Genomic DNA, 13,688 nt, shown 5'->3' on the forward strand with positions numbered 1-13,688 from the left:
CGCTGCCGCTGCCGCTGCGGCGCGGGCGGCCCACGCACGGCCCCGAGCACGCGTGCACGGGCAGGGGCGAGCACACGCGCCGCCGCCGTGCACATGCGTGTGTGCGCCGCCCACGTGCGCGCGGGAGCCCCCGCGTCGCCGCCGCGGGTGTGCGCGTGGGGAGCCGGGCTGCGCGTGTGCGGGTGAGCGCACCCACGCGTGCGCGGGCACGCCGGGCGCGCCCCGGCACAGGTGAGCGCAGGCACCGCCCCCCCCCCCCCCCCCCCCGCCGCGCGCGGGCATTTTTTGCATCCGCCCACGCGTGCACGGGCGTGCACGGGCACGGGGCGAGCGCACGCCGGGGAACATGCGCGTGCACGCGCGGGGCTGTGCCCACGAACGCGCAGCGGGGGTGGGGGGGCAGCGAGGAGGGGGCTTTGCGTGGGGAGCTGCGGGCGCAGAGGTTGCCGCGGTGGGGACGGACACGCAGACAGACGGACAGCAGGGCCCCCGGGTCCCCGTGACACGCGTGCGTGTGCCCCCCCCCCCCCCCCCGTGGGAATGCTCACGGCCACGCGTGTGCTCGCACCAGCGGGCCCACCCACGCGCGTGTGCACGCATTCACCCGGGTCTCCCCGCGCGCGTGCTCGGCCACGCGTGTCCGCGCTCACACGCGAGCGCGTGGGCCTATGCTGGGGGCCCACCCCCGTGCACAGGCGCCCCCCCCGTGTTCCCCCCCCCCACGCCGCCCCCCCCCCCCCACGCTCCCGCTGCCCCCACGCGTGCCCGGCGTCCCGCGGGTGCCCCCCAGCGGCCGGCCCTGCCCTCGCAGCGCGGGGACCCGTGGCACCTGCCCACCCCCAGCCCCTGGTGGCCGTGCTGGTGGCACCGAGACCCCCGTGGGGACGTTCGGGGACGCCGGGTGACAAAGCAGGCGGGACGCGGCCGGGCCAGTTGTGCAGCTGCTGCTGCTCCTTTAGTGTGAGAAAGGCACGAGGTCACCGTGTCCCCCCCCGTGCCCCCTCCCTGGGGAACACCCACTCTTTGGTCCTAGCGGTGGCCCTGTGCTCGGGTCCCCAAAATGTCCCTGTCATCACCCCCCCCCCCCCCAAAAAAAAAAGGACCCTGCTGCTGCCAGACCCCTGTGCAAAATCAGCGTGGAGGCAGCCGTCCGTCCGTCCGTCCTGCGGGGACAGAGGGACGGCGGCGGGGCGGGGGACTAAGTGCTACGTGGGGACACTGCAGCACCGACGGACTTGGGGACAGGCGCCCCGATTTGTCCTTGGGGTGATTTTGTCCCCCCCCCCCCGGTGCGGGGAGCCGAGGGCCGGGTGCCACCGGTGCCACCCCCTGTGTCCCCACGGCCCATGGGGACACGGCGGGGAGCGGGTCAAGGACGGAGGGACCGGGGCCATTGTTCCCGACACAATGGGGAGGAAGAGGAGGCTGGGGGCCTGCGCATTCCTCTGCCTCCGGACAGACGGACATGGACATGGACAGACGGATGGGGGGGGGGTGGCGTGCGGAGGGTTTAACCCTTTAGGCACTGCGGCATCCATGGGTTCTAAGGCACGTGGTGGGACGGGTGCCGGGGTGACTCCCGCGGGCACCCCCCGCTTTGATAGACCTGCAAAATAAATTAAAAAAAAAAAAAAAGAAGGAACAAAACAAAAGGCCGGTGCTGGGCAGCGCGCGGTGCGGCCTGGGGGGGGGAGGCTAGTGCCCCGTGGGTGCCTGGCCGAGGCTCTCGCGCAGGCAGCGCAGCTGCTCCTGGCCCAGCTTGATCTTCTCCTCCAGCTCGCGCTGCTCGGCCGTCAGCGCCGACTTCATCTTGACGAAGTGCCGGTAGTCCTGCAGCTGCTCGGGGGGCAGGTAGCGCGCCACCATGGCGCCCACCGCCTCCTCCCGCCGCCCCACGTGCTCCCGCAGCTCCTTGGCGTCCTCCAGCTGCGCCGCCAGCAGCCGCTGCTTCTCCCGCAGGGCCAGCTGTGGGCGGACATCGGGTTTGCGGAGCCCCGCGATGTTCCCCCCCCCCCCGTTTTCATCCCGGTGTCCCCCCCCCCAACCTCGCACGCACCGCCCGGCCCCGGGTGCGCACCTCGTCCTCGGCGGCGGCGTGGGGCCCCAGCCCGCTCAGCGCGTTCTCCACCCGAGCCAGGCGGCCGGAGAGGGACAGCAGCAGGTTGACCACCTTGTCCAGGTCGCCCACGAAGAGCCGGTACTTGTCGAACTCGCCCGGCGTGCAGAGCGCCTGCAGGTGGGCGGCCACCTCCTCGCCCAGTGCCCCGTTGGCGCTGATGTCCTCCTGCAGCCCCCGCTGCGCCTCCCGCAGCACCGCCAGCTTGCGGCTCAGGCTCTCCACCAGCTGCAGCTGCAGGAGGGATGGGGGAGATGCGGGTGCTGCTGCGGGGGACCTGGGGTGCTGGCGCCGCACGGAGCAGCCCTGCGCTGGAAGGATGCAGCCAGCAGCCTTGCACGGGTGGAAGCATACAGCCACCGGTCTTGCACAAATGGAGGCGTGCAGCCAGCCAGCAGCCTTGCACAGATGAATGCAGCCAGCAGCCTTGCACGGATGAGGCATGCAGCCACCACCCTTGCACGTATGAGCGATGCAGCCACCACCCTTGCACAAACGGAGGCATGCAGCCAGCCACCATCCTTGCACAGACAGATGCATGCAGCCATCAGCCTTGCACAGACAGGTGAATGCAGGCAGCAGCCTTGCACGGATGAGGCACGCAGCCAGCAGCCTTGCACAATCGGAGGCGTGCAGCCAGCCGACCGCCTTGCACAGACAGATGAAGGCAGCCCTGCACGGATGAGCAGTGCAGCCACCGTCCTCGCACAGACCGAGACATGCAGCCAGTGTTCTCCATTTGGCAGCCCCATCCCCGTTACCTTCTTCTCCACCAACTCGCGATCCACCTCCTCCTCCTCCTCCGAGCTCCCCTCTGCCACCTCCGGCAGCTCCTTCATCTTGCCGAGCAGCTCGGCTTTGCCGTAATATGCCGCGTAGGAGGGGGGGCTGCCGGTGGCCCCGGGGGGCGGCGAGATGGGCTCGAAGCCCTGCCTGCGGGGACGAGGGCTTAGTGCTGGGGACACTGCGGTCCCCACGCGATGACGCCAGGGGGGGACGGTGCCAACCCTACCTGTCCTGCGGCTCCAGGTGCCAATCCTGCTGGACCCGCTCCCTCCACGCCTGCCGGTCCCCCGCCGCCATCAGCTCGCCCATGACGGTGGCGGTGGTGACCGGGGGGGACACCAGGATGCCGGCCAAGGAGCGGTCCCTGCCCACCACGTCCCACAGCAGCTCCTCCGAATTCATGCGGCGGGGCTGGGGCCGCCCCCCCCGGGTGCTGGCCCCCTCGGGGCTGCGGGGACAGGGTCCCCCCTGGGTGGCTGCGGGGCTGGGGACACGCAGGGGGCACTCGCTGGACCAGCCCCGCTCCCGGCTCCGGGCGAGCCTTTGCGGGGGCTCCTCCTGCTCCCAGGGGTCCTTCGCCATCGGGTGCTCTTCCCTGCTCCTGTGAACACCCACAGCAGTGGGTGGAGGGCATCACCCCCACGGGACATGCAGGGAGGGGACGGAGGGAGCTCGGAGACCCCCTTTCCTCCCGGAGACCCACCGCATCCCACCCCAGCCAAGCGATGGAGATGCTGGCCTCCAAAGGAGACCTCGCAGCCCCAAAGCCACCAAAGCCACCCGAGGTCCCGCAGCCCCACGGCACCAACCTGCAAACCTCAGCCTCGGGCTCTGGGGTCCCGCGGGGGCGGCCGGGGGGCTCGGCGGCGAGGCTGCGCGACCGCTGCCGCACGGCTTCGGCGATGCTGCGGGACGGCGCTGCGGCCGTGCCGGGTCCTGAGCCCTCCTTGGGGTGCTGCGACGCCCGGCGCAACCGGTACTGCTCCCAGTTGGGGGGTGGCGGTCGGGGGGGCGGGGGGCCCTTTTTTTTGGGCAAACCCGGAGGCTCCGCTTTGGCCCGCAGAAGGTCCCTGCGGCCCCGGGGGCTGGCGGGCTCCAGGTTGAGGTGGCTCTCGGAGAAGGCTCGGCCCCGCAGCGGGCGATGCAGGGGCTCCGGGGGGAGCTCGGGGGAGCGAGGCGGCCGCTCGGCGTCCCACGAGAGGTCGTGTGTGGATGTGGTGCGGTAGCAGGGCGGCCACTCAGGCTCGGCGCTCTCGAAGCATGGACGGAAGGGGCCAAGCCTCGGGAAGCCCGGCTTGCAGTGGGAGAGCTCGCTGGGGAAAAAAGGGGGCACCCGCCCCCCCCGGGAAGTCACCCCCTGATCGCTCCTGCCCACCCTTCAGCACCCAGCCCGCTTTGCACGGCAGCGGCTGGGGATGCTTTGCACATCTCCAGAATCACAGCAGCCCACCCTCCCTCCCTCCTGGTGCTATGGGGCAGGGGTCCCCATGGGCAGCGCGCACCCCCGGCCCCACGCAGGCTCACCCCATGGGCTGGCTGGCCTTCCTGCTGATCGCCGGCGGCTCCCACTCCTCCGGAGGGAATTCCTGCGTGGGGATGCAGAGGCAGCATGAAAGCAGGATCCAGCCCCACAGCCCAGGGTGCAAGCGAGCTGTGACCCCCAAGCGCTTCCCCAAAATCCCAAAAGCGCGGCTCGCTCACCGGCACGAAGGCTTTTCGGGGCGCCCAGGTGTCGCTCTCCTCCCGCGGGGGCCGCGTGGCCGGGCAGCAGCAGTCGGGGCAGCGCGCCCAGGGGTGGCAGCGGTAGGCATGGCCGCGGGGCAGCAGCGCCGGGCACATTTCTCCAGCGCAGTAGTGGCAAGGTTCGTGCAACCCGGGGCCGCCGTAGGGATAGGTGCAGCCCCGCAGGTATTCCAGCTCGCCGTGCCTCGGTAGCACCTTATAGTAGGGCAGCTGCTCCCGGCAGCACTCGCCATAGGGTCCAGAGATGCGGCGAGCGTCACGGTGCTCGGCAGTTTGGAAAGCGTCAGGCTCGGGCGGTTTCTGGGGCTTGCCGTGCCGGGTGGGCGCAGGGCGGCTGCTTTCCTCGAAGAAACGGCGCCGGTCGGCGAAGGGCAGGAGGACGGCTTCCTCGCCGCCCTTGTGCTCGCGGGGACTGGGCGAGCGCTGCGGCTGCAGCTTGCGCTCCGGGGACCAGCGCCAGCGGCCTCGGCTCGGCGCCACCCGCTCGGGTTCGGGGACCGGCAGCGACTCCCCCGAGCAGCTCCTGCCGTCCTCGCTGGGCGCGGGGCTCGGCGAGCCCTCGGCCGGCTCCTCCGTCTCCTCCACCGGCTCCTCGCCCCGGGCTTGGGCACCGGGCCCCCGGCTCTTCTGCAGCTGCGCCTTGCGCCGCTGGATCTCGTTGCGCAGGTTGGTGGCGAAGCGCTCGCTGCGGCGCCGAAAGTGAGCCGAGCGGTTCGGGGGGCCCCCGGCGCGCCGGCCCCCAGCCCGGCTCTCCTCCGCCAGCCCCTCCGTGCTGGGCGCCGGGCTCAGCCCGCCCTGCCCGCGGTGCTCGGCGTGCAGCGGGGACGTGGTCCAGCGGTGCCCGTCGGGCGCAGGGGACGCCGGGGACGCTCGCCCGCTGCCAGTGCTCACTTGGAGGGCACGGAGCTGGGAGGCCAGGAGCTGCTCGGGCGCGCTGTGCCGGTGGCCTTGGAGGGGGGACAGCAGCGCGGTGTCGCCCGCCACCTCCATCCCCGCGTCCGCTGCCCGGTGCATCCCGCTCTCCGGGTACGGCCGGTCCCCGCTGTCCCCCACGCAGCGATCGGGGTGGGAGCTCAGCATGTAATACTGGTCGGCAGAGAGGTGCTCCTTCGGGGGACACGCCGCCGGCATCCTCCCGCTCGTCGCCTCGGCGTCCTTGTCCCGCTGGCACAGGAAGGTGTCAGAGATCCACCTCCCCTGGGCGTGCAAGGAGGAGGCGGGCACCGATGCCCGGCGCCGGTCAGCGCCACCGGCTGGGGATGCCCGCAGGCTGTCCCTGCGCACGGGGGGCTGGGGGGGCACGGGGTGTCGTGTGGAGTGTCGAGGCTCCGTCCCCTCAGCGCCCGTCTGCAGGTAGCGCCCGTCGGGGGGCTTGCAGGGTCCCTCGGGGCCGGCGGCTTCCTCGGGGCGGAGGGAGAGGGCGCAGTCGGAGGTGTTGGAGCTGGCGGAGAAGGAGCTGTAGGCTGAGTCCCGCTTGCTGTGGTGCTCGACGGGAGAGGGGGTGCCTTCGTAGTACGCCTGCCCAGGCTGATCCAGGCTTTCCATGCTCCCGATGGAGCTGCTGCGGTCCGTGCTGCAGTGCCGGGACAGCGGGTTCCACTGCAGGGACAGCTCGCTGCTGGCAGCGCCACGGTGCCATCAGTGTCCCCGAGGGGGAGCGAGCACCCCCCGGGTTTGGGGCAGCGCGAGGGCTGCCCAGGGGACATAGGGACGCAGGGAATGCGTGGCACCGGGACTCGTCACCTCCTGGCTGGCTCCAGCGGAGCCACCACCCCTTCCTGCCGGCAGTAAGCAGGGCAGCGGCGAACCCGTGGGCGGCTCGGGGCAGACAGGGGACCCCCACCCCGAACCCTCCCTTCCCCAACAGCCGCCCCCCCCCCCCCCCGATTTTCTCACCTGACATCACAGCCCGAGGGCCAGGAGAGGCTGAAGGCGTCGGGGGGGCAGTGCATGGCCGGGGCGTCGGGGCGGATTTCGGCGAGCTTGGCCACATGCCAGGAATGGGGCCGGAGGACGGGCACGCTCCTCCTTGCCAAGAGCAACAGCGGGAGAGGACAAGAATGGGGAGGAAGCCGGGCCGAGGAACCGGGGCTGAAGTCACTTCCTACGGGGCTTCCTGGCCCCCCCACCCCAGGCCAGAGCCCGCCCGAGGGGGACAGCAACGAAGTTTGGGGGGGGGGGGGGGCGCAGGGGGTCCCGGGCGCAGCATGCGGGGTCCCCATCCCAGGGCACGGCCACCGCTTGCTCCCCCGGGGCCCAGCACAAGCTCAGCCCACCCTGAGCTTCAGCCACCAGACCCTGCAAAGGGACCCTGGGGACACCTCTGTGTCCCCCCTCCCCGTGCCCCCAGCCCCTCACAGTGGCACCATGCGGAGCCACGGGGTGATGCCACCCCCCGGGCCCCAAAAACGCCACCCGCCGCCCCCAGCATCCATGGGGCGGGCAGAGCGCACCCACTCCCCGCTGCTCCCTGGGGCTTGGCGTGAGAGCCGAGGGGTTGGGGAGGGGGCACGAGGGTCCCTTCCCCCCCAGCACCCCCAAACTCACCATGGATGAAGCTGCGCCCAGGCGGCGGCGCGGCCTGGAACCCCCTGTGCCCCCGGGTGCGGCGGGAGCTGGAGCCCGGCCGCGAGGCAGCCGCCGGAGTGGCTGCAAGGGGGGGGCTCAGGGGGGGCCGGCGCTGCCTCCCCTTCCTTCCCCAGGCGGGCAGGAAGGCAGAGCTCGGCAATACCGCCCAGGGAGGGGGTGGCGAGCCGGCGGCACCGCGATGGGGACCTCCCCACCCCACCACGGGGACCGGGAGGGATGCCGGGGGCGTCCCCACCACTACCCGTCGGCCATCCCGGGGCAGGGGGGGGCAGTTTCCAACCCGCCCCCCCACATCCATCTCCTCCCCGCGGCGGTGCCAACCTGCGGACGATCATCTTGAGGGTGCGGTAGGAGCCCTTGATGAGGATGAGGGCTTCCTGGCGGGACCCGTACAGGGGGGTCCCGCTGATGTTCACAAGCTCGTCACCCGGCTGCAGCCTCCGGGACAGTGCGGCCTTCCCACCGTCCTCCACCTGGGCGAGAGACGGGTGTCAGGGCGGCACCCCCCCAAAAATTCCCCCCCTCTCCATATCCCAACGGCGCCGGGGTGCCTTCACCCCGGAGCACCCCGCTGCGGACGCGAGGGCTCTGCGGTGTCCGCCCCAGTCACATGAGTTTCTGAGCAAAGAAAGGGCATGGGGAGAGGAGGGGGGGAAGAAAAATGTCCCGTCCCAGCAGATTCCCCCGCGGGCGCGGGCAGCACAAGGGCTCTTTGTGCCCGGCACCCATGGGGGCTTCACTGCCAGCCCCGTGAGGATGCTGCTCCAGCTCCCACCCGGGGGTCTGGGGGCAAAACACCCGGCGCAGGGCTTTGCCCCCCGTTCCCGGAGGTTTCTGTGCGGACCCCAAAGCCACCCGCGGGGTGACACGCCGCCGAAAGGCGCCCACCCTGCCCGCGGGCTCCCCGCCCTGCCCGGCGGAGGAACGAGCTCTGCCTGCAGCGCCAGCCTGGGCGGCAGCCAGCCCCGCTGCCGGGGGGCCCCCGCCGCTCCCCGGCACCCCCAGGGGCAGGGCTCGGGGCCCCACGGGCGACGCAGCACCGGGGGAGCCGGCCGCTGGCGGCCGAACCCCGGCGTTCACTCTGGGCCCTAATGGTGGCACCGCAGCAATACCTGCCCACCGAGGGTCCGGGACCCGCACCGAGCCCACCGCAGGATGGGACCCCAGCCGGAGGCCCGCAGCGGGACCCCTCCCCATCCTTTTTCCGGCACGGGGCCGGGGGCCCCCCGCGCCGCCAGCACGCACGCACCTCGGCCGGCCGCGGGCGCCCCGGGGGACCCTCGGTGAATGCACAGAGCGCTGGAACAAGCCCCCTTTGTCTGCACAGCACACGAGGCGGCGGCGGCGGGGGCCGGCACCGCAAGGACCCCCCCCCCCCCCCCCGTCCTTATTCCCAGCAGCGGCGGGACGCGTCCCCAGGGCCCCCCCCGAGCTCGGGGCCGAGCCAGGCGCGGTGGCAGCTCGCAGCCCCGCGGTGACACCCCCGGGGCGCAGGGCAGGGACCGGAGCCACTTTTCCAGCTCCCCCGGCCAGACCACGCTGCCCGCGTCCCGGCGCAGGGCGGGGAGGGCCCTGGGCGAGCTCGGGGTGGGGGGGACGCACACGACAAAGTTGGGGGGGGGCACTGGGGGCTGACCCCCGCCGCGCAGCTGGGGCGCCCCACGGCTCCCAGCCGGGCCGCGCTGGTGGCGGGGGGACACCCCCGGGCCGGGGGGGGACACCGCAGCTCCCCGCGCCCTGATGCGAAAGGGACACGGGGAGGGGGGGCACAGCTGCCACCACACCCGGGGACAAGCCCCGTGTCCCCCCCACCCCGGGACACATCGCGGATGGGGAGGGGGAGGTCGAGGAGCGGGTCGGGGCCCCCCCAAGTCCCATCCCGAGGACGGGGGGGGGGGGGGGGGGGGCACCGCGGGGACACGGGGGTCGCCCCGCTCCCGGCATCGCCGTCCCGGGGCCGGGGCAGGGGGGGGGACGAGGGTAGCCGCCCCCCCGCCAGCCCAACGGATGTGCCGGAGGAATTTCCTCCCGCTCCCGGCGCTCCGCCCCGGGACCCCCCCGCCGCCGCCCCCGGCCCCTTCCCTGCCCCGAGGGGAGCCCCAGGGAAGGGGGGGGGGGGGGGACACGACACGGGCTCTCCCCCCCCCCCGCCGCCACCCCCCCCCCCGGCCGCCCCTTACCTTGGAGACGATGAGGGGCTCGCCGTGCTCCAGCCCCCCCCGCAGCGTGAAGCCCCAGGGCGCGCCGCCCTGCAGCTGCACATGCACCAACTGCACGGCCCCGGGCCGGCCCTCGGCCCGCTCCATGGCCGCTACCGCCCCATCCCGGCACGGCTCGGCACGGCTCGGCACGGCGGAGGAAATGACACCCCCCCCACACCCCCCCGGACCCCCCTCCCCACCGCCCGCCCGCCCGCCCGGCCGGGGCGGAGCGCAGCCAGCCCCGCCCGGCTCGGCACGGCTCGGACCCGCCCGCAGCCGCTCGGCTCGGCTCGGCTCGGAGACGGGGGGGCTGCACGGCTCGGCTCGGTTCGGCTCGGCCCGGCCCGATGGAACGAGGAGGGCCGGCACAGCCCGGCACGGCACGGCACGGCCCGGCACGGCGCAGTTTGGCACAGCTCGCGCCTACACTTGGCACGCTGGGGCTCGGCGCGGTTCGGCTTGGCACAGCCCGGCCCGGCCCGGCCCGGCCCGCCGTGGCACGGTTCAGCCCGGCCCAGCTTGGCACGCCTCGAGGAGCGCAGGCTTGGCACGATTGCGCTTGGCACGGTTCGGGTCGGCGCAGCGTGGGCTGGCACGGCTCAGCTTGGAGCCTGCGAGGGGCCCGCTCGTGGGCCACCCGTCACCACGCCCGGGAGGGGACCGGGTGACGCAAGGCCGCCGCCTGGCCCCCACCCTGTCCCCCAGGACGTCACCCCACGTCCCCCCGGCAGCTCTGACTCATCGCCTCCTGCCCAAAACAGCGGCGCCGGGAGCTCCGCGCTGTCCCCAGGCCGCCAGGACGTGGGAGTCCCCCAGCACAGACGCCCCTGCCATCCTCCCGGCTGTCCCCAGTGTCCCTGTGCCACCACTGGTTGTCCCCACGCAGTGTCGTCCCCCCCCCCAAGCTCTCTCCATCCCACCACGAGCACGGCACCGGGCTGGGGGACAACGTCCCCTGTAGGGCCGTGCCTCAGATGCCCCCGCAGCTGGCACGGCCAAGCCCGGTGGAGCCACCGGCACGGTGACAGTCACAGCACAGGTGCCACCAGCCTGCTTTGTCCTGCTGGGCTCTGGGTCACCGTGCCCGTGTGTGCCACCGCCCCCGGGTTTGCTGCCACCACCCCCGGACACGGTGTCCCACCTCCCATCTCCCGGCAGGGGAAACTGAGGCACCAAGCGCTGAGCCCCCGGCTCCGTGCCCGCGGTGGGCAGCGCGTGATGGGCACGATGCTCTCTCTCCTCCAGCGTGACCCCAGGAGGAGCCCCCCAGCCAGCAGCTGGCCCCAGGGAGCTCCTGCCCCTTTAAACCCTAATTGGGACCATGCCTTTAAAATGCCCCATGGGCCCCCAGCCCTCTCACCCTGCTGGACCAGGCTGGTGAGGAGCAGGTGGGCTGAGCAAGCTGGTCCTCCCCACCCACCCCGCCGCACCCCTGCCCCTCTCCCTTTTGCCCCCCCTGGCACTTTTAAGCCCCCTCTTTCCTTAGCCAGGCTCCTGTCCAGCTGGCTTTGCCCCCCCGTTTTGGGGGACTGGGTTTTAGTCCTGATCTTGCACTCCTTTTTGCAGAGCCCCCCCTCTCTTTTCTCTTTGTGCCCAGCCGAAGCAGTCGGCATGGGTGCCACGGTGTGACAGCACCCTGGGACCTCCTTCTGCTGGTGCCCGTGCCCAGCTTTGCCTTTTTTTTGGGGGGGACACAAAGCATGACCGCAGGGCTCCCTTAATCCTGCTGCCACCTCACCCCTTGTTGCCCGCCATGGCTTTGCTCCGTCCCTTCACCACCACCCTCCTCCTCCTCCTCCTCCTTGCCGTGCCGCTCTCCCGGGCTGCGAGCCAGACCCCCCCATTGCCCCTCCTGCAAGCGCTGCGGGCGCAAGCACCGGGCAGCCGGGGCTGGCGGGGGGGGCCGGCGAGCGGGCCCCCCCTGCGGTACATGCTGGAGCTGTACCGGCGTGCCGCTGACCGCGAGGGCCGGCCACGGCGTGGCCGCAGCCCGGGCACCAACACTGTCCGCTTGGTGCGGGCGGCTTCCCACGGGGGACAGCCCTGGGCAGGTAAGGTGGCAGCGGGTGGCACGGGGCACGGCGTCCTGGTGAAGGTTCTGGGGTGGCTTTGAGCCTGGGGGTCTCTGCTTGGGTCCTCACTGTGCCCTGCAGGGCAGCATCTGGCCACAGGATTCCCCTTGGTTTGGGGGCGCTGGGGTCCTCACCATGTCCTGGGGAGCACTTGGCCACAGGGTTGACGTTGGTTTGGGGACAATGAGGGCAAGAGCATCGCTTGGAACTCAAGCTGTGAGTGCTCCTGGCTCCCCAACCCCACATCCCTGTCCCACCCTTCTGTCACCACAGCCGGGCGGTGATGCTGGTGCGAGGAGTGGGACCCATCCCTGGTGGCACCCATCCCCGATGCCCTCTGCTGAGGGTCCCAACTTGAACGGAGCCCCCGTCCCGGGTGCAGTGGGGTGGGCGGTGGCGATGCCACGAGCGTGGCCGCCGCATCCAGGCGGCCGCTGATGGCTTCATCCCGCAGGTCGCTGGTACGTGCAGCCCCTCGCCTACCGCCTGGGCGGCCAACCCGAAGCTGAGCATCTTCTCCGCGCCACCGTGGTCTACCCGCAGAGCCTGCCGCTGCCCCATGGCCGGCTTCTGTGCGCCCTGGAGCTGGTGGCCACCGCTGAAGCCCCCCCGGTGCTGCTCAGCCCCACCGCCCCACCGCGTCGCGGCTGGACCGAAGCGGACGTCACCCCCTACTTGTCTCCGGGGAACGGCAGCGCGGAGGGGACGCTGGCCCTGCGGCACGTCTGCGTGCGAGCCGGCCGCGCCGCCGCCCCGCCAGCCCCACCGGCCCCCGCGGACCCCTTCCTCCTCCTCTTCCTCAATGACACTCGGAGCGGGACACTGCCGGAGCCGCGGCGGAGCCGGCGCAACGCGGGGACGCTGGTCCACGACCTGCCCGGCTACCTGCGGGAAGCCGGGGCGGATAAAAGCGACTGCTCCCTGCGCTCCTTCCCCGTCAGCTTCGCCCAGCTGGGCTGGGACCACTGGATCATCGCGCCCCACCGCTACAACCCGCGCTACTGCAAGGGCGCCTGCCCGCGGCTTCTCCGCGATGGCTACCACGCGCCCAACCACGCCGTGGTGCAGAACTTGGTCCACCAGCTGGTGGACGCCACCGTCCCCCGGCCGTCCTGCGTCCCCTACCGCTACAGCCCCATCAGCGTCCTGATGATCCAGCACGACGGGGGCATCCTCTACAAGGAGTACGAGAACATGATTGCAGAGTCCTGCACCTGCCGGTAACCCACGCCTGGAGCTGGATTTTGGTGTTGTTTTCTTTTTTTTTTTTTTTTTTGGGAGGGGTTCGTCTCCGCCTTGGCACGATCCTCTGCGGGAAAGTTTTACAGTTTTATGGAAGAAAGAAAAAAAAAAAAAAGAAACACAAAACATAGGTTTTTAAAGGCAGGAACCTGCCCCATAGCATCCCTCCGTCCCGCAGCCGCTGCCTGTTTTGGGGACTGGAGCACGAAGCTGGTGGAGAGGGGTGTCCCCGTGCTGCCACCCCACGCTGGCAGCACCCACGGGACTCCGTCCTGCGCACCCCAAGCCTTCTTGTCCCAGCTCTGGGAATTCTGGGGGCTTCCCCCCCTCGCAGCCCCCCGGCTTTGCTTGGGGCGGCTATGGAAACCGGTGGGACACGGGGACGGCGGTGCCACCTCCGTCACGGTCTCCCTTTGCTGTCCCGCGTGGGCTGGGCTCTGCTCCGGGTCTGTCCCTGTCCCCGGAGGTGCTGGTGCCCCCCCAGGCCCACGCAGCCTGGCTTTCCTCTATTTATTGCTGACTGTAACTAAATAAACTGCTGGATTTTGCTAAAGACCATCTTGGTGCCTTCTTTGCTCCATGCCTGGTGTGTTGCTGCTCGGGGGGGGGGGTTCTCCGAGCCCCCCGACCCCCCGGGAGGGTGGTGCGAGAAGCTCCAGGCTCCTCTCCTGTCCCTCGTCCTCGCGTGCGGGTGGCAGCAGGGGGGGACATCTGGGGCTCCTGGGGGGGGCCCCGGGGGGACATCCCTGATCCTGGGGGACCTCAGGGGACATCTGCGGGTCCTGGGGGGACTTCCCTGACCCTGGGGGGATGGATCAAGGGGGGATGGATCTGGAGGCGCTGCTTGGGGGCCTGTGTGCCCCTTCTACCCTGGGGGGGGGGGCAGGGTACCCCCATCCCCAGAGGTTCCTGGTGTCCCCCCCCATCCCCGGTGTCCCC

The 13,688-nt window shown here is 71.8% G+C and overlaps 2 protein-coding genes across 4 annotated transcripts; one reads left to right on the top strand and one right to left on the bottom strand.

Annotated features, from left to right (window-relative positions):
• Positions 1 to 928: 928 nt before the first annotated feature.
• Positions 929 to 9,615, bottom strand: SHROOM4 (shroom family member 4). Of its 3 annotated transcripts, none has more exons than XM_080554136.1 (10): positions 9,415 to 9,615; positions 7,556 to 7,707; positions 6,542 to 6,673; positions 4,604 to 6,218; positions 4,427 to 4,488; positions 3,712 to 4,215; positions 3,129 to 3,503; positions 2,878 to 3,049; positions 2,078 to 2,350; positions 929 to 1,965 (listed from the first exon to the last, which is right to left on the bottom strand). In XM_080554136.1, the coding sequence occupies exons 1-10, from the start codon at positions 9,538 to 9,540 to the stop codon at positions 1,696 to 1,698; spliced, it is 3,681 nt and encodes a 1,226-aa protein (XP_080410262.1). In that variant the 5' UTR covers positions 9,541 to 9,615; the 3' UTR covers positions 929 to 1,695. The 3 variants fall into 3 exon arrangements, with proteins under 3 accessions (XP_080410262.1, XP_080410261.1, XP_080410260.1); XM_080554135.1 differs by having other exon boundaries at positions 4,604 to 6,260; positions 9,415 to 9,614; XM_080554134.1 differs by having other exon boundaries at positions 4,604 to 6,263; positions 9,415 to 9,614.
• A 113-nt stretch (positions 9,616 to 9,728) lies between these two features.
• On the top strand, positions 9,729 to 12,926 carry BMP15 (bone morphogenetic protein 15). Its single transcript, XM_080554137.1, has 2 exons — positions 9,729 to 11,486; positions 11,962 to 12,926. The coding sequence occupies exons 1-2, from the start codon at positions 11,189 to 11,191 to the stop codon at positions 12,729 to 12,731; spliced, it is 1,068 nt and encodes a 355-aa protein (XP_080410263.1). The 5' UTR covers positions 9,729 to 11,188; the 3' UTR covers positions 12,732 to 12,926.
• The last annotated feature ends 762 nt before the right edge of the window (positions 12,927 to 13,688 follow it).

The sequence above is a fragment of the Anser brachyrhynchus genome (genome assembly GCF_964034855.1).
Source record: "Anser brachyrhynchus genome assembly, chromosome: 13".
NCBI classification, from domain to species: domain Eukaryota; kingdom Metazoa; phylum Chordata; class Aves; order Anseriformes; family Anatidae; genus Anser; species Anser brachyrhynchus.

Bases quoted from the DNA above. Each gene is read 5' to 3' on its own strand.
- BMP15 (XM_080554137.1), top strand. From the start codon at position 11,189: ATGGCTTTGCTCCGTCCCTTCACCACCACCCTCCTCCTCCTCCTCCTC. The intron at 11,487-11,961 runs GTAAGGTGGCAG...TTCATCCCGCAG, and splicing joins CGGGGGACAGCCCTGGGCAG to GTCGCTGGTACGTGCAGCCC.
- SHROOM4 (XM_080554134.1), bottom strand. From the start codon at position 9,540: ATGGAGCGGGCCGAGGGCCGGCCCGGGGCCGTGCAGTTGGTGCATGTG. The intron at 7,708-9,414 runs GTAAGGGGCGGC...TCTCTCGCCCAG, and splicing joins AGCCCCTCATCGTCTCCAAG to GTGGAGGACGGTGGGAAGGC. The intron at 3,504-3,711 runs GTTGGTGCCGTG...GGGTGTTCACAG, and splicing joins CCCGAGGCTGAGGTTTGCAG to GAGCAGGGAAGAGCACCCGA.